General features: G+C 39.9%; 1 protein-coding gene across 6 annotated transcripts in view; it reads left to right on the top strand.

Annotated features, from left to right (window-relative positions):
• Positions 1-24820, top strand: part of ASCC3 (activating signal cointegrator 1 complex subunit 3) — a 764501-nt gene that overhangs the window by 566392 nt on the left and 173289 nt on the right. For all 6 annotated transcript variants that reach the window (XM_056566195.1, XM_056566194.1, XM_056566190.1 and 3 more), the window contains 6 exons: positions 7897-8016; positions 8403-8567; positions 11601-11687; positions 17627-17803; positions 20904-21129; positions 21948-22102. In XM_056566195.1, coding sequence (XP_056422170.1) covers positions 7897-8016; positions 8403-8567; positions 11601-11687; positions 17627-17803; positions 20904-21129; positions 21948-22102 — 930 coding nt within the window. The remainder of the gene's footprint in view (positions 1-7896; positions 8017-8402; positions 8568-11600; positions 11688-17626; positions 17804-20903; positions 21130-21947; positions 22103-24820) is intronic.

Below are 24820 nucleotides of genomic sequence, written 5' to 3'. Positions count from 1 at the left end.
ATTTGTGTTGGCAAATTGATAAAAAAATAGCAATTTTGCAGCTTTACAGTATAAATATTCCATAAATAACCATACCATGCTCACTTTATTCTGTGGGTCAATATGATTAATATGATACCATATTTACATGCATTTTTTGCACATCTGACCACTGTCACTTTAAGCGTTAATAACTCTGGGATGCTTTTACTTATGAATTTGATTCCGAGATAGTTTTTTTGTGACATATTCTACTTGCGCCGCGTCGTGCAGCGCATAGCAACGACGCAGGGAACGCACACCGGAGGCCTGAAGCAGCGAGGACCTGACCCCGGCAACAGGTAATTATGCAACCGGGGATGGGGGAGGCAACGGGGCAGCGGCGCCGGCAATGGGTGCCGCTGCCCCTTCTCTCCCCCTGTCTGTCGGCGCCGCTGCCCCATTGCCGGCACCGCTTCTCTCCCCCTGGCTATAGCCAGGGGGAGAGAAGGGCCGGCAGCAGGGCTCTAGACCCCAGGACAGGCAGGGGCAGAGAAGCTGGCAGCGCTGGCGGTCTCTGTACCTGCAAAGCCGCTGCAGTTCATTGATTTAAAGCGCCCGCTTATAACACGCAGGTAGACTTTAGGCTAAAAAATTTAGCCTAAAAAGTGCGTGTTATACGCCGATAAATACGGTATACCCCTCACGGGACATAACAAGGGGTGCAGTGAGCATTTACACCCCACTGGCACAAAATTCAATTTTTCATTTTCTCGGACCACTGGTCCAAAAATCTTTCAGACACCTGTGTGGTGTAAATGCTCACTGCACCCCTTGTTACATTCTGTGAGGGTTGTAGTTTCCGAAATGGGGTCACATGTGGGTGTTTTTAATTTTTTTAATTTTTTTTAGTGTATGTCAGCCACCCCTGTGCAAATCACCAATTTAGACCTCAAGTGTACATGGTGTGCTCTCACTCCTAAGCCTTGTTGTGCATCTGCAGATCACTTAACTTCCACATATGTGGTATCTCCGTACTTGGGAGAAATTGTGTTACTTTTTTTCCTTTTACCTCTTATGAAAATGAAAAGTATGGGGCAACACCAGCATGTTAGTGTAAAAAATAAAAAAAAAATTACACTAACATGCTGGTGTAGACCCCAACTTTACTTTTTCATAAGGGATAAAAGGAGAAAAAGACCCCAAAAATTTGTAATGCAATTTTTCCCCGAGTACGGAGATACCCCATATGTGGCCCTAAACTGTTGCCTTGAAATACGACAGGGCATTTGAGGTGCATTTGAGGCCTAAATTAGGGATTTTCATAGGGGTGTACCTGGATGCAAGCGTGACACATGCTTCCTCCACCAAAAATACTTTACGTCAGTTTTCCCAAAACAGGGTGCCTCCAGCTGTTGCAAAACTCCCAACATGCCTGGACAGTCAATGGCTGTCTGGCAATACTGGGAGTACTTGTTTTGCAACAGCTGAAGGCTCAGTTTTGGAAACAATGCCGTACAAGACATTTTTTTTTTTTTTATTGGGAGGGGGGGGCACAGTGTAAGGGTGTAGTGTATATGTAGTGTTTTACTCTTTATTTAGGGTTAGTGTAGTGTTTTTAGGGTACATTCACATGGGCAGGGGTTCACAGTGAGTTTCCCGCTGTGAGTTTGAAGCTGCAGCAGAAAATTAGCTTCATCTCAAACTTTAAGCGAGAAACTTGCTGTAAACCCTCGCCCATGTGAATGTACCCTGTACATTAACTTGGGGGGCAAACCTTCAGCTGTTGTAAAACTACAACTCCCAGCATGCACTGACAGACCATGCATGCCAGTAGTTGTAGTTATGCAACAGCTAGAGGCACACTGGTTGGGATTGGGAAGCACTGAGTTAGGTAACAGACTACCGCAGTGTTTCCGCACCACTGTCTGTTTCCTAACTCAGTGTTTCCCAACCCGGGTGCCTCCAGCTGTTGCAAAACTTCAACTCTCAGCATGCATGGTCTGTCAGTGCCTGCTAGGAGTTATAGTTTTGCAACAGCTGGAGGCACACAGGTTGGGAAACACTGAGTTAGGAAACAGACAATTTTTCCCAACCATAGTGCCTCCAGTTGTTGCAAAACTACAACTCCCAGCATGCCCAGACAGCCGAAGGGCATGTTGGGAGTTGTAGTTATGCAACAACTGGAGGAGAACAGATTTGAGACCACTGTGTAGTGGTCTCTAAACTGTAGCCCTCCAGATTTAGCAAAACTTCAACTCCAAGCATGCCCAGACTGCCCAGCATGCTGGGAGTTGTAGTTTGGCAACATCTGAAGGGCCAGATGTTGCTGAACTACAACTCCCAGCATGCCTGGACAGTCTCGGCATGCTTTGAATTGACATCTGGAGCGCTACAGTTTGGACATCTGGAGCGCTACAGTTTGGACACCACTGCATAATGGTCTCCAAACAGAGCCCTATTTGCAAAATACAAGTCCCAGCATGCTGAGACTGTCCAGGCATGCTGGGAGTTGTAGTCCTGCAACATCTGAAGGGCCAGATTTTACAGAAATATAACTCCCAGCCTTTGGCTGTCTTGGCATGCTGTGAGTTGTAGTTTTGCAACATCTGGAAGGACACAGTTTGGAGACCACTGCACAGTGGTCTCCAAACTGTGGTCCTCCAGATGTTGCAAAACTACAACTCCCAGCATGCCCAGACAGCCAAAGGCTGGGATTTGTAGTTTTGAAACTCCTAGAAGCAGCAGTAAAGCATGCTGGGAGTTGTACTTTTGAACCTCCTAGAAGCAGCAGTAAAGATCACTTTACAGCGATCTTCACTGCTGCCTCTGATGTCGTTACTGCTGCCTCCCCTTGCCTGCGCCTCCTTTCTGCTGCCGGTTCTCGCGTGATCATAGGTAACTGCTGCCACCTCACTCTTATTGTTTAGGATGATTGAGGCTGCTGAACGATTTCAACAGGCATCGCAGGCAGGGACCAAAATTCCCACGGGTGTATAGGTAAGCCCTTGGTCCTTAAGGACCAGGGCGTCACGGGGTGGTTAAGTCCTATAGTAATGCCTAAAGAAAAAACTGTACCCTAAGAAATGCACAAAAACATAAAATTCTGTGTATGTAGACTTTTCAGTATTTTATGATAAACTTTATAATAACATCTGGCCACAGCATTTTTTCACCATAAAGAAAACAATGCTGTTGAAAATGCCATGAAAAATGCTGTAAAAAGCTTTTTATCATTTTAGCTAAATGAGTACATTTTAATGGTATGCTTGTTTTTTTAAAAAAAAATTTATTTTTTAATTTTAAAGTGATAAAAATACCTAATTACATAAATAAGAATAAAAAAGGGGCCGTTGCTGTTGCTGTTTTGATGGTGGCCAGTCCCCACTGATCTCCTTTTCCTAGTCTCCTGTCAGCTCAAGAAAGTATCGGTAGAAAGTGGTAAGCAGCAGGGGCCGGGCACCTCTTTAATGTTTACCACCGCTCATACTCACGTGTTTTGCACTTAGTAGAAGCAACGCAAGGAACTGCAGTGTTGGCCATTCACCAACACAAGCACTGTGGCCATTTCAATCAGGGGGGGGTGCTGGGTGTCAGACCCCTGCTAATCTGATATTGATGACCTACCCAGATGATGACCCCTTTAAATACATAAGGCTAGATTAACATACAGTGTTTTTCCTTCAGTGACCCTGTCATGTGGTAAGTGCACATTATATCTTGTTTCCAGGTTGGTAACCTTAACCAGTTTATTGGCACCTCATCTTTATACACCTTTTTGTTTCCTCTGTCTGATGGATATTTGGTATTTTATTGTAAACTTGTAAAAGTTTTGTATAGGTGTTGAGCATTAGCCTTGACTGGCAGCTGGTTGACTATACAGTTAAAGGGGTACTCAAGTGGAAAACACATTTTTAAAATCAACTGGTGCCAAAAAGTTAAATGAATTTGTAAATGATTTTGATTTAAAAATATTAATCCTTCCAGTACTTATCAGCTGCTGGATAATACAGAGGAAGTTCTTTTCCTTTTGAAGTTCTTTTAATGTCTTACCACAGTGCTCTTTGCTGACACCTCTGTCCATGTCAGGAACTGTCCAGAGCAGAAGAGGTTTGCTATGGGGATTTGCTCCTACGCTGAACAGTTCCTGACACAGACAGAGGTGTCAGCAAAGAGCACTTTGGTCAGACAGAAAAGAACTATACAAATCTGTTTAACTTTCTGCCACCAGGTAATTAGGAAAAAATGTATTTTCCACTGGAGTACCCCTTTAACTAGGTTATGACTACCTAAAAATATAAGCTTTGTAACCGAGGAGTGGGATGGATGCAGGTGACCTAGAAAATATACATGTTAGAAATTGCTGAAAGCTATAACCTTAGAATATATAAATATCTTCTTTAAGATAAAAGATATGGCCAGAACCTTTCAGATCTTATATGTTTATAATACATATGGCCAGTTAAAAGTTAGTATTTTACAATTGTCTTAGGAGGGAAATAACAATAGATGGGATAGACTCTTTTGCCAAATGACATGTTTCATGTTGCCTCTCAGAGTTTTTAAAGACTTCCTGGTTTTGAGCCGGTTACAGATGAGCTATTAACCATTTGTTTTTATTTGCCACTTTAATGTTGCACTTTCCTGGCCATATCTGGAGATAGCATTAGGGGAGAGGTTTCCATTATTTTTATGGGTAACAGTTGTGAAGAATGTTGGCAGACTTAAAAAGTCATTTGGAGAAATAAAGAAGTCTATTTGCTGATATATGATGTCTTCTACTTTCAGTTGGTGCTTTAAAAGGGATAAATGGGAAACATACTTTTAGCACTGTAACAACTTTGGGGTTTTAGGAGTGCAACACAAATCTACAGCAGGATTCTCAGAGTACATAAAGCCGAGGTAGATGAATCGGGAATGAATGTGTAGTTATTCAAAATATACAACACTATATTTCAAGATGAAAATAGCCAGTTTTCTAGTAGAGGTTACATTAAATAATCCCGGAAGATCCACTTGGTCCAAGTATTATATGTTGAAAATCATCATTGTTTTAAGAAGATGTCATGTGAGTATATAGGTGCCTTTGCAGATGGAGCCAAAAAGGTCGTCTATTTTGACCCTAAATCCAAGCCAACCATTTAAATGGTTATTTCCCCCCAAATAGTGCTTTTCTAAATTACTGAGGTTACTGGGGTTCTGACTTCTGGTACTTCTAAACTTCTCTCCTGATTTCAAGGATCAACATCCATTTTTGTATTGAACTGCAGCACAGCTCTAACCAAGTTATAATGGTGATCCCAGTAGTCAGATCACGTATAATAGTGGGAGAACCCTACTAAGTATATTACTATAAACTGTGATATGTACCAAGTTCTCATTATTAAAGGCATTGGGGGACATTTACTAATCTAGTCTATTCTGGGTATGCTTATAGACCAGCGTATGTGGTAGTCTCCTGTCTATTGTGCTCCTAATTTATCAAAGGTCTCACAGCCCTTGATAAATTCTGTGATCAGACTTCAGGGTCTACAGCTTAAACTGCATTTAGACCTGCTCCAACATGGTCTGACATTTCAGCGTATTTTGGGCAGATGCGACTTGTCGCACAAAAGTCGCACTTGATAAATTCAGCACCAATGCATTTTCCAATGCATTTCCGTCTAAAATAGACTTGCATGCATCATGTTCTAAAAATCCTCTACAGCAAAAGTCGCAGAAAAGTCGCACATATTTAGACTGCGACTTTCTGTGAGACAAATTTAGACATGAAAAACCAGTCTAAATCCTTTGATAAATCTCCCCCATTGTCTATATAACAAATAGGCTGCATGCTGGTCTCCATAATTCCTCTATTGAGTCTACTGGCTGTGTATTCTAATGGTCTATTTTCCCTTCTCACAAAATAAGTCAAGACCAGCCTACAGGAGCAGGAGGTACACAATCCTTTTCGGTGATTTCTCAGTGCATGAATGTTCTGATTTGTTACCTTTTTAGTGCGGCACCTCATATCATGCTACATTTCCAAAAATGCTTGAGCCGCCCAAGTGCTGTTGTTGTTCCAACAGCTCAGCCAAGTAAGGACATGAAGACTATAGCATGTCTTTCCTCAATGTATTACCCACTACTGAGTTTGACTGCTGGGCTCAACAAATGCACAAGAAAATTGTCATGGGCTTCATGTAATGGTTTTCTATAGTCAAACAGATGCATACAATGATACAATCCATACACCATGCCAAGTGTCAACTGTAAAGGATGCTGCTTCTAGTGGTGTGCTTTACATGCAATGTGATTGGTTTTCCATATACCTTTAGTCACAGAGCGTATTCCATTAAAGCTTTACTAATGCCAGTTTATAATGTTTTCCACGGGTTCATTTATTCCTGTTTATGAATTTTAATTTGTGTATTTAGAAAAAACAAAGACACTTGAGCAAATATTGACGGTTATATTTCTGTAAAGTTAAATATACTTATATTGTGCAGATGAAATACCATGTGTAAAATAAGATTTTTTTTTAATGCTGGGAAATATAGATATATATATATATAAATTTTTTTTTTTTTGAGTTTTGCTATTTACGTGCATTTCATGGGCCAAACAAAGTAATAATTTTTTTTCCTTCTGAGAATATCCTGGAGATAAATTGTCTCTAAATGCAGCATTGAATTTCAGATGGGGTGACAGATTGCATAGTTTGAAACCTGGATTTGAGATGTAGAAAGCGGTGAACTGAATTATTCAAGGGTCAGATGTACCATGCACAGGGTTTTCTTTATATCCTTTGTTTTATTCATTTTTTTTTATTTATTTTACAAAGAAACACTTTACAATATGTTATGTAGTCTGCTGAGAGCCACTAAAAATACCATTCAAGAAATGCCACTTCTGCTTTCCTTTGCCTTTTTAATCAATTTTAATCTTCACAGTGTTAAAGATGAAGCATTCATATTTTATATAGCTTTTATGAAATATGTACATTTTCTGTTCCATTCTTTCTATTAAAATCCTGTGCTTGACCTCGACATTATATGGAGAATTTCAGGAATATTAGAAAACTTGCAATTACGTTTTAGGTAATAACATTCATTGCTTATTGTGCAATTCACACAAATTGAATCAAAAGGAAATATTCATACTGCTCCATGTTGCTCCAATGGCTAGCTGATAAAGAAAATAGACCTGGAGGTTAGAATTATACCGACCTTTGCAATAGATATGCATGGTTGCACATATATTGGCAAGTATAACCTCTTTATTAAATATAAGAAAAGATGAATAGGGAACTAAAACATTTCTTTATCACGGTGCATTATACAGTCTATTACCTTTGACTAATGGAGTGATGGGCTTACATTTACTTTGCTGCTTGTAATACATTTTGGTTCTATATACAAGCAAAATTATGGCCAAGGATGACACTTTTCTAGATCCTTTGTTTTCACTCCTCTGCTGATAATCCCACAAGCATGCTAACTAAGAGGCTAGATGGAATTTCTCTATAATAATTTGTTAAACTGACATCTATACATATGTCCTCAATTTGTATGATATGAGTCTTGTATTCCTGGAGTTGCAGAATAAAGTTATCATTTTTTGTGATTATGTTAACACAAACAGCGTATCATTTTATACCATCTATCCATACAATCATTTATTGCCTATTATTTATCTTTTTAATCTCATGTCTGTCTTTTTCAGTATATTGTTTTAAAAGTTTTCGGATGTGATTTCATTATTTTTATTTTATAAATATATATATATATATATATATATATATATATATATATATATATATATATATATATATATAAATATATATATAATTTATTTATTTATTTTTTCAAAGACTGAACTAATAACTATATTTCTCCACTAAAGATACGGTCATCCCCAATAATAACCCAGATCATATGTCTGTACCCTTTATTGCAGATCGCGCTGGGAACAGTAACCAATGTGGAGGAGGCAGTAAAGTGGCTGAGTTACACTTATCTTTTTGTACGGATGAGAGCAAATCCATTAGCATATGGCATTAGTCATAAGGTGTTTCAGGTAGGAAATCCATTTCTTATGAATATCTAACCCCTATTCTCCAGTCAGTAATGCCAGGATAAATATTTGCTTTTGTTTTCTGACATGATAACAGCCCTGCTTTTAGCTCATTTAGTTTAGTTCAATTTATTTAGGCCTTGGTGATTGAAATGGTTTTAGCCGAAGACAAGCTGTGATCCGTGCAGATTTTAACCCTTTGTGTTTGTGTGTATGATCTAGCAATGAAATCAAACCTTGTGTATGAATGAATAACACTGATAGTTGTAGCCACTATTTGTTAGTGCATTTAAATTATAAGTGATTTTGCAGGCAGTAGTCATTGTAGATGTCATTGATCTAAATAGAATTGATGAGACAAAAACGGTTCTTTCTGGACTATCCAACAGATGGATCCCTTACTGGAAAAGCATCGAGAACAAGTGGTAATTGAAGTAGGACGGAAACTTGACAAGGCTCGTATGATTCGCTTTGAAGAGAGAACTGGATTCTTTTCCTCCACAGATCTGGGAAGAACTGCCAGCCACTTTTACATTAAATATAACACAATTGAGGTACTAAATGTTCCCTTTACAGGTATATAGGGTATATAGTGTGCAGTTAAAAGCTTCAGCGGTTTGTCAATAAGGCAAATGTGTGTCATAGAGTTGATGTTCCTGGAGGTCTCTGTAATATGAAAAATGACTTAACTTTACTTCATAAATGGTTGAAACAATTGAGACTGCAGTTCAATGTATCCAAATGTAAAATAATGCACTTTGGGAGATGATATCCTCTGTATAAGCATTTATTCGGCAGTTCTATGCCAGTAAAGACTTCAGAAGAGAAGGATATTGGGGTAGTGCTTTCTGACAACCTGAAAATGAGTCAATAATCAGTCAGACAGTGCAGAAAGCAAGTTGAATGCTTGTATAGCTAGACCTATAACCAGTAGGAAGAATGAGATTGTGATCCAGTTGGAAGAATGAGATTGTGATCCAGTAGGAAGAATGAGATTGTGATCCAGTAGGAAGAATGAGTTTGTGATCCAGGAGGAAGAATGAGATTGTGATCCAGGAGGAAGAATGAGATTGTGATCCAGTTGGAAGAATGAGATTGTGATCCAGTAGGAAGAATGAGATTGTGATCCAGTAGGAAGAATGAGATTGTGATCCAGGAGGCAGAATGAGATTGTGATCCAGGAGGAAGAATGAGATTGTGATTCAGTTGGAAGAATGAGATTGTGATCCAGTAGGAAGAATGAGATTGTGATCCAGTAGGTCTAGTGAGACCACATCTGGTATACTGTGTCCAGTTCTGTTGCCCTCGCCTTCAAACAGATATTGATAAAATAAATTGCGTCCAAAGACTGGCTAGAAAAATGGTCAAAGGTCAAAAGCATAAAATGTAGCAAACAAAGCTTGTGGTATTATTTTCTGTTTATGCAGTTCACCGTGTAAGATCAATAATGCTATGTTTTAATAGTCCAGACAACTGCACACTCAGATATACCAAATGTTTAAAAGATAGGGATTTTTTTTATATTTACATTTTTTTTTTTTTACTTTTTATGTTCACATTTTTAGTTTTCCAGGGGACTTGTATGAACGATCATGAGCGTAATTTCTCATCCCAATCAATGTAAGACAACAGTGTTATTTTTATCAGTGCAATTGGTGATCTGCTAATACAGTCTGCCTATGGCAGACAGTACAAGTTGATCAGTGATGACAACCAGGGAGGCCTAGTACAGGCTCAGGCTGTTAATGCAATGGATCAGCTCCCTGTAATCACGATGCAAAGAGCCAAACTGACCCCCTATGGCATCAACAATGCAAAAAATATTTTGCTGAAAGAGTAAAGCATACTTGAAGCAAACTTTTGCAGATGTGGTAAATCCACAGGAAATAAATATTAACATATACTTACTTACATATATCCATCTGTGATATATTAAATAAAAACGAAATGGATCGGTGGTCTTTTTCTGCCGACTATCTTCTATGTTTAATTTTGACAAAAGAGCAGGCGTCAAACAGACCTATGGTGGACCTGTTAGTGTCAAACAAGGACCTATGTATGATACCAGTATGATTCCTAGAGACATGTATAAAGTGCTATGAGGTATGTGCAGCCAGAATGACTGGCGGAGGTCCTAATGTGTAGTCAGAAAAAGAGCTTTGAGGTAAAGAGATTAATAATGCCATTGAAGTACCTTGGCTTGTGCTCAGTAGTAGTGTGCCAGAATCAACTAGAAGAATTCAAAGTCAAGCAGAATGATTTAAGGACAAATTTGGAAATTGAGTGTATTTTCTGCCAGTTTCTCTAAATAAACTAGTTTTATTTTATGAAAATGAGAAAAAAGGGGAATCAAAAAGGGTACAGGAAGAAACATAGGTTGGATATTGAAATACAAAATAGTAAATGTACCTACAGTAAATGGTGGCATTTTAGTTTGGATCTTAAATGGGTACTCCAGTGGAAAACTTTTTTTTTTTTAATCAACTAGTGCCAGAAAGTTAAACAGATTTGTAAATTACCAGTAACAAAGAAAAGGGGTCCGGCAACTCACAGTAAGACGCTAGCTGCTAGTCGACGAGAGGTCCGTCCATGGGGCAGGAGAGAGTGAGGGAAGCTCAGGAGGCGATTAACCGGTTGATATCGTGCACATGCACTCTAGAGGCCGGATGAAGTGCATGTGCACGATATCAACCGGTTAATCGCCTCCTCGCTTCCATCACTCTCTCCTGCCCCATGGACGGACCTCTCGTTGACTAGCAGCTAGCTTCTTACTGTGAGTTGCCGGACCCCTTTTCTTTGTTACTGGTATTTATTGAATTGCACTGATTCTGTCCAGGCACCACTGTTACGCAGGACATTCTTTATGTATATGGACTACCACTATTTTCTTGGATATTTGTGGGACCTCTAGTATTTGAATTTATTGCATTTTTTACAGACCGTTAGGTGCCATTGCCACTATCTTTTTCTACTTTATATTATTAGATTTGTAAATTACTTCTATTAAAAAATCTTAATCCTTCCAGTACTTATTAGCAGCTGAATACTACAGAGGAAATTATTTTCTTTTTGGAACACAGTGCTCTCTGCTGACATCATGACCACAGTGCTCTCTGCTGACATCTCTGTCCATTTTAGGAACTGTCCAGATCAGCATATGTTTTCTATGGGGATTTTCTCCTACTCTGGACAGTTCTTAAAATGGACAGAGATGTCAGCAGAGAGCACTGTGGTCATGATGTCAGCAGAGAGCTCTGTGTTCCAAAAAGAAAATAATTTCCTAGTACTAAAAAGTACTGGAAGGATTAAGATTTTTTAATAGAAGTAATTTACAAATCTGTTTAACTTTCTGCCACCAGTTAATTAAAAAAATATATGTTTTCCACCGGAGTACCCCTTTAAAATAATTGTATAGCATTTAATGCTGTACAAGCCCTCTGTTACAATTTTAAGCTATGTTTACACATCGTATAGGGTCGGTATAATGTGCACCTATTATGTGTTTTGGACCCACTCCTTGTTCTGGCTAAAACCAAAATACCATGCTTGAACCCAGTTCACCTTCTATCATATTTTTATTTTGACAGACATTCAATGAATTATTTGATGCCCACAAAACTGAAGGAGATATTTTTGCTGTTGTGTCTAAAGCTGAAGAATTTGAGCAGATCAAGGTAAGAAATTGTTCCTAAATGGCAGCAGTTTTGTAAAGTGTATTTCACAGCTGTCGCGTTTATAGACATGGCATGGAACAGTTGTGTGTGATGATTTGTTTTAGTGACTAGAGCCTAATTCCCACCATCCTGCAATATGTCCAATAAAGTAATTGGTCCCCGGAGAAAATTGAAACTGAACTGACAATTTTGTCTTCAATAACGTGTCGATACATTGAATAGTTAATTAGTCTACGGACGGTTCTGGAATCTTCCCTGACATTGAAATGTTTCATATTGAAAAGTAACTACGCAAATTCATACACACTGTAATCTTGTTATTCTTTGTACTAAATATCTAAATATACATACAATTAATAATCTTCTTTTTTAGTCTTATATGTAGCTTATTTCTTTAATATGTTTATTGATTTGCATCCTCTATTTCCTACACTGTCTTTAACATAACTGTATCATCTGTTCATCAAAATGTGTGGGAGGCTGTGATCGCCACCCCTTTTTTATTTAAAGGCATTACAAGGCATTAAAACATCCAGGATTAGAGAAACAGTGCAGATTTTTTCCAAGGACAGCACCACACCTGTGCTCTGGTTGTGTGTGGTATTGCAGCTCAGTTCTTTTGAAATTAATAGAGCCAAGTTGTAATACTACACACATCCAAGGACAGGTGTGGTGCTGTCTTTAGAAGAAATTAGCTCGGTTTCCTATTCCTGGCTAACCTCTTGAAAAGGGATTGTGACTAAAATGTATAAATGCCCTATATGACACTCTTTATAAAACCCCATCCCTATCCAGAAATACCCATTTAAAAGCATACACTGAGAGCTTTACCCAGCAGATGATGTACACCAACCCAGACCCCCAACGCCTACCAAGGAGTAACAGTTTCCCCTACACTTTCCATTGTTGAACAAGAACCCAAAGTATATGGGAGACTGCATAGCATGCAATAAAGTGGACATTACAATTAATGGCCACTAAATGGACAGTACCGTATTTTTCGCCGTATAAGACGCACTTTTTCTTCCCCGAAACTGGGGGGTGAAAGTTGGTGCGTCTTATACGGCGAATACCTGCGGCCATCAATGGCCGTGACTCGCCGCTAGTACAGGACGTCGCCGATCGCGGTGATGCCCTGTATTAACCCTTCAGACGTGGCGATCAAAGCTGACCGCCGCGTCTGAAGTGAAAATAACACTAACCCGGCTGCTCAGTCGGGCTGTTCGTCCCGAACAGCTTACAGGACACCGGGAGGGACCTTACCTGCCTTCTCGGTGTCTTCTCCATGCCGGGATCCGCTGCGCTTTCCTTCGACATCATCACGTCGTCGCGCACGCCGTCATCCAATAGGAGCGGCGTGTGTAGCGGCGTGATGACGGCGACGTGATGACGGAGAGCGTGGATCCCGAGGAAGAAGAAATCCGGAGCGTCGGGGACGCGGCGACAGCGATGGAGCGACATCCAGGGCACCGGTGACGCTTCCGGAGCGGCGGGACACGTGAGTACTACCTCCTATACCAGTGGTCTTCAACCTGCGGACCTCCAGATGTTGCAGGAGTTGTAGTTTTGCAACATGTGGAGGTCTGCAGGTTGAAGACTACTGTTGGGTTCAGAATCTTTATTTTTTTAGATTTTGCACCTATAAATTGGGTGCGTCTTATACGCCGGTGCGTCCTATAGGGCGAAAAATACGGTATATTGTAGCATCCTGCATTGCTGTCACTAAGGTAAGTCCACTAGTAGTTGATCTAAACCTAGACTAGACAGTATAAAGATGCAGCAACCTGATCCACTGTGATAAATCTAATGCATTCTTAAGACCTTCTAAGTTCTTGAGCATTGAGTCATCTAATCCGCCTCTTTGACTGTCTTGTGTAAGTTTACACTGTCTAAGAATTTAAACAATATTTCTACCCTAGGAAAGAGTTTTGGTTTTTATTATAAAACTTTGCTATGCTCATTTTTCTCCTATGATGCTATGGTGCACTGTTTGCTTTATTAATGTACAGTAGCACTACAGTACTGGTCAAAATGCTCCAAAAATGCACCAACATTTTGGAACATGATTTTGGTTTGAAGCAAGCAATCTAATAGTTGGTTTAAATTTAAACTAAAGAGCGCGCATATAAGCCAGATATTTATAAATCAGCCTGATACACTTTGCAAAATATGGCACATTTGAAGGCTATCGATCTTAGGGCTTTTTTAGGCAGGTCGGTGGGCTTCACAGAACGAGCAATGATCGGTACTCGTTCACAGGCTCATATAATTGTGTGACCGGTTGCTGGATCATCTGTGGGGCCTATTACTTAATCACTGTCATTTGCACATTACCTAAGAGGACAATTTGCGGGCGATAGTGACTATTTTATTGGCAGCACAAAAATGGGATCAGCCATTGATCAGCTGATTGTTGGCCCTTTTACACTCATTCTCCCAATAGTCAGCCTGTGTAAAAAGGGCCTTATGATGGCGCTGTCTAAAAACAAAACACTTTTAGTTAATTTTGGCCAGCTATAGATATGTATCAATGTCTTTGTTGTTATATCACTAATACAGTTATATTACCGTATATACTCGTGTATAAGCCAAGTTTTTCAGCATATTTTATATGCTAAAAAGCCCCACTTGGCTTATACCCGAGTGAGTCACCGCCGCCGCCGCCAGGTTACTGTTTGCTACTGGGCAGCGAGACACAGCAATAGATCTGGTGATCGGGTAGGTCCGTAAACACCCCCCTCCCCCCCTAGTTACTTGCTTGTCCACTCTATGCATTGTGCAGGGCCCTTTAACATTGCAGGGATTGATGGTAACAAACATGGGTGCTGCCCGCAGACACGTCTGCTACCAGGGAGGAAGACGTCAGTGACGTCACAAGCCCCACCGGAGAGCAGTGCGGCAGAGTACCAGGCCGCCCCAGCCACCCCACAGTGCCATTTTTTGGAGTAAGGAGGTTACAAGCCTTCTGAAAATGTTTGATTTCAAAATATTAATATGGTACAACATGAGTTTTAGGTTTGGGCCAGCTGCATAGGCTGTATCAGAGCATGCTGGGCATTGTAGTTAGTAACTGCTCTGCAGGTGACCCAAAACTACAACTCCCAGCATGGTGCACCATAACCTATTCTGTAGTACTATATAGTTCAACATGCTGAGAGTTGTAGTTTTGGGTCAACTGCAGAGCCATAGGCTGTATCAGGACATGCTGGGTGTTGCAGTTTGTAACTACAATGCCCAGCATGCCCTGATTCAGCCTATGGCTGCATTTCCCACCCTAGGCTTATACTCGAGTCAATAAGTTTTCCATTTTTTTGTGATAAAATGCGGTGCCTCTGCATATATTCGGGTTGGCTTATATTCGAGTATATACTGTATTTATTTATATAAAGCCAATAAATTCAACAGCATTTCACAATTCTTAAGGGTACATATAAAGACAAAAATCAGACAGTATAATATTACACACTAAATATTCAAACAAAGAAGAGTGAGGGCCCTGCTCATGAGAGCTTACAGTGTATGAACAGTCCACAGATCCAGGATTTACAATAGTGGTACCTGACATGATCTGCTAAATGTAAATTGTTAAATGTAGCAGGTTCTGCACAGCCAGTGTGTAAACTGTGGCATCTCCACTCCACAAATATAAAGTTATGCCAACGTGCCAAAACATATTGGTTTTCCATTTCAAGAGAAATGACTTTATTTGCATGACGGTTAATTGTGTGACTGGCAGCCCTTGGATTATGGTGATATGCATGTGTGCTTCTTACACTGACCATCAGCTGCATACCAGCATTAGAACTGTAATGAATACATTCAAACTTAATTCAAGATTGTTCTAATCTGGATGGATAGACATTTTCCTTTGGTCAAATTGAAATGAAATCTCATCATTTGCAGGATGGCGGGGTTAGCAGGCCAATTTGTTTAGCATAGCAATTTTTTCTGTGTCAATGACAGCCTTAATAATAGTGATGAATAATAAAATGTAATTGTGTCATTATTAATATACTTTCAATTAGGTCGCTTTAGTTACAGAAGAACAATTTTCTCTGCAGCCTTATGAGAGAAATAGCTTTGACATAGATATTGGGTGGACGCAAGTAATAATTGGATGCATTTTGTGTCCAAAAAAGTCCAAAACTATGAAATATATATATGGAGGCACAATTTTAACAAGTAATTGTCTCAGAGGCACTCTAGTCCAATTTCTTACATTCTGTGAAATTTCCCTCTTCATTGACCTTATTTAAAGTCAGTCTATCCTTCATATAATATAAGGCCAGGAACTATTCAGTATTGGGCACACTAGATGGGCTGAATGGTTCTTCTCTGCCAACATCTTTCATCAGCCAACATGTTGTCTTAAAGGGGTTAACCACCATAAGGTGATTGTAGTACTTACCTGCCAGAACTGACTATTTCCTGTTGGATTTTGTTCTCTAAACTACACATTCCACATTTCAATGCTTGAAAGTTTTAGGTCACTTTCCTTCCTCCCACACATCACCCATCCCATCCATTGAAACACAGTGTTTTCTGACCAGGGGGCCTACAGCTGTTGTAAAAATGAATATTGGGGCGATAATCCCAGAAGAATTGTGAGAAAACCGTCACACACAGGTACAGACACTATATTATGAACTACACTAACTGGACAGCCCCTGTAGCATAGTCAAAGAAAATAAAAATTCCTGGAATACCCCTTTAATGCTTATACTTTGCTGGAATCCTATATCTTACACTAATTCTAATCCAAGTTGCAAACCCATTCTATGCCTATTTCCCAGTCATTATATCAATGTCTCTTTTGGCACAACCAGATCAAACTTCTCTCTTTCTTAAAGGAGTACTCCGGCGCGCACTTTTATCCCGTCCGGGCTGCAAATAAAAGAAAACAAACTTTCTCTTACCTGCCAACGAGCCCCCGGAGCTCCGGTACACTCTGGTACAGGTGTTCGGTCCCCGGGCTGTATTCTTCTTACTTCCTGTTAGCCCGGCATGTCACACGGAGGCGGGACATCGCTGCGGCCGGTGATAGGCTGAAGCTCCGTGTGACGTGTCGGGCTAACAGGAAGTAAGAAGAATACAGCCCGGGGACCAAACACCTGTACCGGAGCTCCGGGGGCTCATTGGCAGGTAAGAGAAAGTGTGTTTTCTTTTATTTTGCAGCCCGGACGGGATAAAAGGAAAAAAGTGCACGCCGGAGTACTCCTTTAAGCTATAAGCGTAGGTACACAGTGTATTGGAAAAAAAAAAAAATAAATACCAATACATTTTTTTTTTTTCCCAACACCAACATCAACCGCATCTATGATACCTACAACCATGTTTTCATTACTACCAACACAATGTCCCTGATTTACTATTGTTAACTAGACCTGTTTGGTCGGCTTGAGCACCACAATGTGGCGCAGTGTACCAGAATTTGACGCATTGCAACACAAATTGTGTCTGTGTCAGAATTTGCAACCAAAAATTTCTAAAAACCTGCCCAACTCTCCATTTTACTTAGAAATCCTAAAAAAAATGGGTTTAGCTATTTGGAAAATGGGGTGTAATTGCCAATAAGGGGCATGTCTCAATATATTTACAAATGTTTCCACAGAAAAAGTGGTGGATTTGAGCTCTGGAAAACCCCACACCTCAGAGCAGTTTTTTTTTTTTTTTTTTAAAGCAATACGTAGGGAAAACGTAGGAAAATATTAGTAACTACTGTGGAAAATGACCTGTCGAAAGAAAAAAAAACACAAAGAAAACTACCCTGCACTCTTAGTAAATCAGGGCCATTGCTTCATCCTATCTGGTACTATTGCGTGATATTTCATTGCTTTGAAAATGTATGAAAGAAAGCATAATTAGTTTCATCAGTCTTTCATGCGATTGGGCATTCATAGCTTTTCTTTTTTTCTTTATGTGGTATGTTTCTATGGTAGGTCCGTGAAGAAGAGAGTGAAGAATTAGAGCACCTCATTGATAATTATTGTGAACTGCCTGTAGCTGGAGGAGTGGAAAATGGCTATGGAAAAATAAATATTCTTCTTCAAACATATATTGGGCGTGGAGAAATGGACAATTTTTCCCTCATATCTGATTCAGCATATGTTGCACAGGTAAAGTGCATAGATCTTCAACTTTTTTTCAGACAATATTTTATCAAATTACTCTTTCATTGTGTAAATGTAAATATTGTAAGTCACATTGTTGTGTATTAGGCTAGAATTCCACAGAGATTTTTGCCCTGTGATTTTCTTGGCTTAAAAACGCCAGAAAAACTGCCACAGTTTTTCCCTGCCTTTTGGTTTTTTTCTGGCGTTTTTACCTTTATGTGGAATTTGCCTTTTTTGGCCCCTTTTTTGCCTTTTTTGTACAAAAATAGTTGGGTACCAAAAAAAGAAGATGCAGTAGGTATGTAAAAAAAAAATGTATTTAACTAAATGTTTTTTATTTATAACAACATTTTAATAATTTTTTTTATAAAGTGTGTGTGTAACTTTTTTTTCAATTTTTTTTTAAAGCATTTTTTATATACTACTACTACTACTCCTCCCAGCATGGAACACACTGTTCCAGGATGGGAGTAGTAGTACCTGTACATATCGCCCCGGGTTTCAGTCCTGACACCCGATGCGATCGTCCAAAATATAGCGGCTCTATACAGCGCTCGCATCTCTGCACTATACTCCGGCCAGTGATGTGAATAGAACATCATTCATATTTTCTGCCCAGAGCTGTGATTGGCTGGATGGTTGCAGCCAATCACAGCTTTGAGGGAAATATGAATGAGTGAGTGGCTGGAGTACAGAGCAGAGATGCAAGCGCTGTATACAGCTGCTCCATATCTGCTAAAGACAGGACGATCGCAGCGGATGTCAGAAGTGATACCCGCTGTGATCTGTTCTTATCTGCAAGTGCTACTACTCCTAACATGGAGCACACTCTGCTCCATGCTGGGAGCTGTAGTACCTGCATTAATACACAGATTGCTAGACACAGATCTGTCTATTAATGCAGGTACTACAGCTCCCAGCATTGAGCAGAGTGTACTCCATGTTGGGAGTAATAGTACTTGTAGTTAAGAACAGATCACAGTCGGTATCACTATTGACATCCGATGTGATCCTCCTGTATAATTTATAGATGCGCCACTCTTCTATGGTCCCCTGCACTGACGTATATATACACATATTCATATTTCCTGCAGAAAGCTGTGATTGGCTGGAACCATCTGGTCAATCACAGCTCTCTGTGGAAAATATGAATAGGTGTATATATACGTCAGTGCAGGGGACCATAGAAGAGCGGCTGGCCGCATCTATAAATTATACAGGAGGATCGCAAACGGTGATCTGTCAATTAGTACAGGTACTACTACTCCCATCATGGAACAGTGTGTTCTATGCTGGGAGTAGTAGTACTACCTAAAAAATGTTGGGGGAAAAAGAGAAAAACACACTACATTTTTATTATTGCCGGCTACATTTTTAGTGCTTTACCCGCACACATAATTTGATTCCTGTTTAAAAAAAATGTATAAACATTTCGTAATAAAAAAGATAAATTTCGTTCGATACAATTTTTCCATGACTACTGTATCTTTTTTATAAATTTTTTTTAATGGTACCCTACGAAATTTTAATAAAAAAAAGGTATCTCCATACCTTTTTTGGATCGCTAGAGTCCCAGAAAGAATAAAAACCGCTTTCAAAAACGCAAAATTTATAACCAACTTGGCGTTTTTCTTGGCGTTTCTATGGGAGGAAAATGCCACGATTTCAGGGCGTTTTGAAAATCCAGCCTCTGAGCCCGAAATTGCTAAAAAACGCCAAAAGGATTAAAAAAAACGCCAAACTGAAAAACGCCAAGTGAATCTGGCATTTTTCAGTTTACTGTTGGCTTGCAGCTAACATCTGGACGCGGCGTTTTTTCGCTGAAAATTTGCGCTTTTTTACAGCGTTTTTGCAAAGAAAACCTCAGTCGAATTCCAGCCTTACACTTGATAAATAAAAAACTGTAAGGTCCACATTACATTAAAGGGGTACCCTACTACCCCAGCATTCGGAAAATTCGGTAAATTGTGTTTACTGGTATTTACTTCACCTGTCAATAGTATTAAAGGGGTACTTCATTGCCTCAGCATTTGGAACATTTTGTTCCCAACGCTGGGTGCGGGCTGCGAGGTCGTGATGTCACGGCCACACCCCCTTGTGACGTCACACCTCGCCCCCTCAATGCAAGTCTATGGGAGGGAGCGTGGTGGCTGTCACGCCTCCTCCCATAGACTTGCATTGAGGGGGCATTGGCGTAATGTCACGAGGGGCGTGGTCGTGACATCTCGACCTCGCAGCCCGCACCCAGCGTTGGGAACAAAATGTTCCAAATGCTGAGGCAATGAAGTACCCCTTTAATACTATTGACAGGTGAAGTAAATACCAGTAAACACAATGTTATCTTGTTAAAATGGCACCTATCAAAGTAACAAAGTCCAAATTGTGATGTCCAAATGGCTGGGTCAGAGCATCTCTAGAATGACAGGTCTTGTTAGACGTTCCCAGTAGGCAGGGGTTACTACCTATCAAAGTAGTCCAAGGAAGGAGATCAGTTGAATTGGCAATAGGTTCATGGACACCCAAGGCTCTTTGATGTGAGTAAGGAGTAATAGCTTGGTAATGTTGTAGCACAAATTGTCAAAAAGGTTGATGCTGGCTATGATAGAAAGTTGTCGGTACGCACTGTGCATCATCACTTGCTGAGTACGGGGAAGCATGGCCACAGTCTTTTCCTAGTTCTGGCCCCTGTCAAACACACCTACAGTGGTCACACGAGCATAAGAACTGGACCATGGAGCACTGGAAGTGCGGGGCCTAGACTGATCATTGTTTTACATTATATCTATTATGTCATGTGTTCAGCTAGATGTCTGTGTGTCACCTGGGAAAAGATGGCATATTAGGAAGCACTTTGGGAAGAAGACAAGTTGCCAATGTGATGCCCTGGGCAATGTTTTACTTGCAAGGCATTCATGTGGATGTTACATTGAGAAAGTTATACCAGTCTTAAAAGATCTATGGATAATGACTTTGTGCGGGTACCATAGCTTTTGTGAATGACTCAGTATAAAGCATATAACTTTGATCATAGATGTAAGAGTTTATTATTAACTTAACTGTAAGGTTCTGAAGGTATCTTAAATTTACCATTTTGTTTTTATAGAATGCTGCACGAATTATAAGAGCTCTTTTTGAGATAGCCCTAAGGAAAAGATGGCCAGCAATGACTTACAAACTTCTGAACCTTAGCAAAGTCATCGACAAGCGTCTCTGGGGCTGGGCTAGCCCACTTCGGCAATTCTCTGTTCTTCCACCTACTGTGCTAACAAAGCTAGAAGAGAAGAAACTAACCATTGATAAGCTGAAGGATATGGGAAAAGATGAGATTGGTAAGAAAAAAATAAAAATTGTTTACTTATAGCAAAAAAAAGTATCATCATCCCCCGCCACCCATCAGTTCTCCCCCCCTAACACCACCATTCACTACCAAAAGGATCTTGTCCTCCACCCGGCTGTAGAGGTACTGGATGTGGGTTGACAGAATGTGCTCAGGATTTCTGTAGATGAGTGTCCAGGACTGTTGTCAGGAATATACAGTGTAGCAAGCCATATCTTCATTCCTAGTGCATTAGAGCATCATTATACAGCACATTGATCTGTTGGGTTAATGCTAAAATACTATGTTATTGTAAATACATTTTCCGTATGTATGTGGAAATGGACTGGCAGGTGTTATTTTGTATCCTCGTCCCTGTGAGATTGAATTTATTCTCTTTATATTTTCCCTACTTGATAACACTGGTTGGATTATAAATAAGAAATAGCTTTTGCATATTACAGATTTACCTCAGTTGTCTTGGTCAATTAGAAAATGTGTATAAAACCTATATCGTATTAAGGTGCACGAATGATAAAATTCTAATGTAGCTAATATTTGAGAGCTATTTTTAACTTTGGTGTGTGAAAATCATTGATCGGGTTAACAATTATTATTCCAAGTTGCAAATACTAAAACCGCATTCTACTAATTCCAGTTAAGTATTACAAAACATTAGAACATGCCAGGTCAAAGAAGTCAGACATTTATACACCACAATGGAAAGCATGCAAGCTGTAATAAACTCATCTAAAAGCTTATTTACAAGTCTGATTGCATTAGTGTTCCTGTATATGCAAACGTTTTTAACCTAATGTACCTTTTTTTTAGGTCACATGTTGCATCATGTGAACATTGGGCTAAAGGTGAAACAGTGCGTCCATCAAATTCCATCCATTACAATGGAAGTGACTATCCAACCAATTACCCGCACGGTTCTTAGAGTTCGTCTAAGTATTAATCCAGACTTCAAGTGGAATGATCAGGTATTGCTGTCACTTCTAATAGGCTAGCTACCTGTATATAACAAATGAATTGTACATTAACTTGTGTCACAGTGTTCCAGTGTACACACTTCAACTCTCTAATCAGAGCTCTTTGCCGAGAAGGTTTCTTTAAGACACTAAATGTGCAGAATTTACTTATTTTGGTATACCTGTAGAAAGTGTCATCTTATTATCAAAAGGAAAATAATAACACACAATGTCTTCTAACTGCATTAAAAAAAAAAGCAGTAATCTTGTTTATCCACACTAAACCCAATACACTGGATTATAATGTGGGGGAACTGGAGACCGATGAGGGGTCACTGACTACGATAAGTACCTTCGGTCGTGAGATATGTCCCTCCGAAGAATGGCTTCTATCTTCTCTGAACTTCGTGCTGGAAGCGGCCCGCTGGCTCAATTTGAATATTCTGTGTCGTTGGTGCAGCGCTCTCGTGACCAGCGACAATGAATATTTCAATGTATACCTGTCACCAGCATCCATTTAAAAGATATGTCATAAGCCATTAAGCAATTACTTATTCATTACACAGGTACCCAATCGGGGCATCTGTCATGTATAGGCTACAATGGGTTCTGTTAAAAGGGAACCTGTCATGTTTAAAATGTACTCTGAACTGCAGGCATCATGTTACAGAGCATGAGGATCTAAGCAGATTGATATATAGTATTGTAGTAAAAGCTCCAAGATAATCTATCATTCATTCATGTACATCTCTAGTCATTCTGGGCTAAGTAGTCAAGTGGGTGGTCCTACTCAGTGACTGACAGCTCTCCCAGAATGCACACTTATACACAGATGGCTGTCCATCATTGAATAGGACCACCTGTGTGGCTAACTAGCCCAGAATGAGCAGAGGTTTCCATAAATTAATGACAAATTATTCTGGAACTTTCCCTAGAAAACTATTTATCAATCTTCTTAGCTCCTTTTACTCTATAACATTATACCTGCAGATTGAACTGAATTTGCAATGTGACAATTTCCCTTCAATGGATGTGTCATGTACAAGTCCAGTCTAAGGGTAGTCGATGCCACTGTGAGGTATTTGTCACAAACAGAGATAAGCTAATCGAATCTGCCAAAGTCGAATTCGTTCCGAATTTCATGATAAATTCGATTTGGACCGAATCCGAACTTTGACTCGATTCTAAATAACGTATTTCTTCATTAGCGGTACCCCTGCAATCGTCCTGTATAATGTATAGATACGAGCGGCTTTCTCCTGTGCTCGCATCTCTGCAATAAATAGGACAATCGCAGCGGGTGTAAGGAGTGACACTTGCTGTGATCTGTCCTCAACTGCAGGTACTACTGCTCCCAACATGGAGCACACTTTGCTCCATGCTGGGAGCTGTAGTACCTGCATTAATAGACGATACAATCATCCTGTATAATGTATAGATGCGGGTGGCCGGCCGCTCTTCTCTGGTCCCACTGTAGTATGAGTATATGCCGTATATATACCTATTATTCATATTTCCCGCAGAGATGCAATCACAGCTCTCTGTGAGAAATATGAATATGTGTATATATACGTCAGTGCAGGGGACCATAGAAGAGTGGCCGCCGCATCTATACATTATACAGGAGGATCACAGCGGGTGTCAGGAGTGACACGAGGGATCTGTTAATTAGTACAGGTACTACTACTTCCATCATGGAGCAATGTGTTCCATGCTGGGAGTAGTAGTACTACCTAAAAATCTTATAAAAAAAAAAAAAATGATGCCCACGTAAATTGACCCCTGTTTAAAAATGTATTAAAATTTAATTATAATAAAGATACATTTTGTTAAATAAATTTTTTCCATCACTACTGTATCTTTTTTAATATATTATTTTTAATGGTACCCTACAAAATGTTATTATAAAAGGTATCTCCATCACTTTTTTGGATCGCTAAAGTTCATATTTTCCCCGTTATTGCCTCCTAAACGGACCATTCTAATCACAGATGCAAACTGATGCAAAGGGATGCCATTTAGTGGCATCCATTTGCATCAGTACTTCATCCGTTGGTATCAGCCGGGACTACTACTATTCCCATCATGGAAAAGACTTATTTCTATGATGGGAATAGTAGTTCCCTGACTGCGGGAGTCTGCCGACGGCTGGGGAGGCTGCATTTGTGCTTGTACTACTACACGCATCATGGAACAGAGTCTGTTCCATGTTGGGGGTAATAGTACAGGGGATAGGGATTGATCAGCAGTTATAAAGCTCTGCTACCCTGCGATGTATATACTACTGTGTAAACTTCCATTCCGGCAGGGGTTTTAAACTACTACTTTGTCCCCCAAATTTATGCCCCATGCATGTTTATAATAATTAATTGGCCTCAGTGTGCTTATAATAATGCATTGGCCCCAGTGTGCTTATAATAATGCATTGGCCCCAGTGTGCTTCTAATAATTACTTGTCCCCAGTGTGTTTATAATAATTCATTGGCCCCAGTGTTTTTATAATAATTCATTGGCCCCAGTGTGTTTATAATAATTCATTGGACCCCAGTGTGCTTATGATAATGCATTGGCCCTAGTGTGCTCATTCCTACTCCCTCTGCCTGCTCCTCATCTTCTTTGAGCAGGGCAGCAGCAGGACATGTCAGGAACCGGTGGCGGTGAATGAATGAAGCCGTCATGTCCCGTATGTAGGCTTCATTCACTCATTTGCCGACGACATGTACCAGCTGC

The sequence above is a fragment of the Hyla sarda genome, chromosome 3 (genome assembly GCF_029499605.1).
Source record: "Hyla sarda isolate aHylSar1 chromosome 3, aHylSar1.hap1, whole genome shotgun sequence".
NCBI classification, from domain to species: Eukaryota; Metazoa; Chordata; class Amphibia; order Anura; family Hylidae; genus Hyla; species Hyla sarda.
Note: the sequence above shows the minus strand (reverse complement) of the source record. Positions and strands in the feature narration are given on the sequence as shown.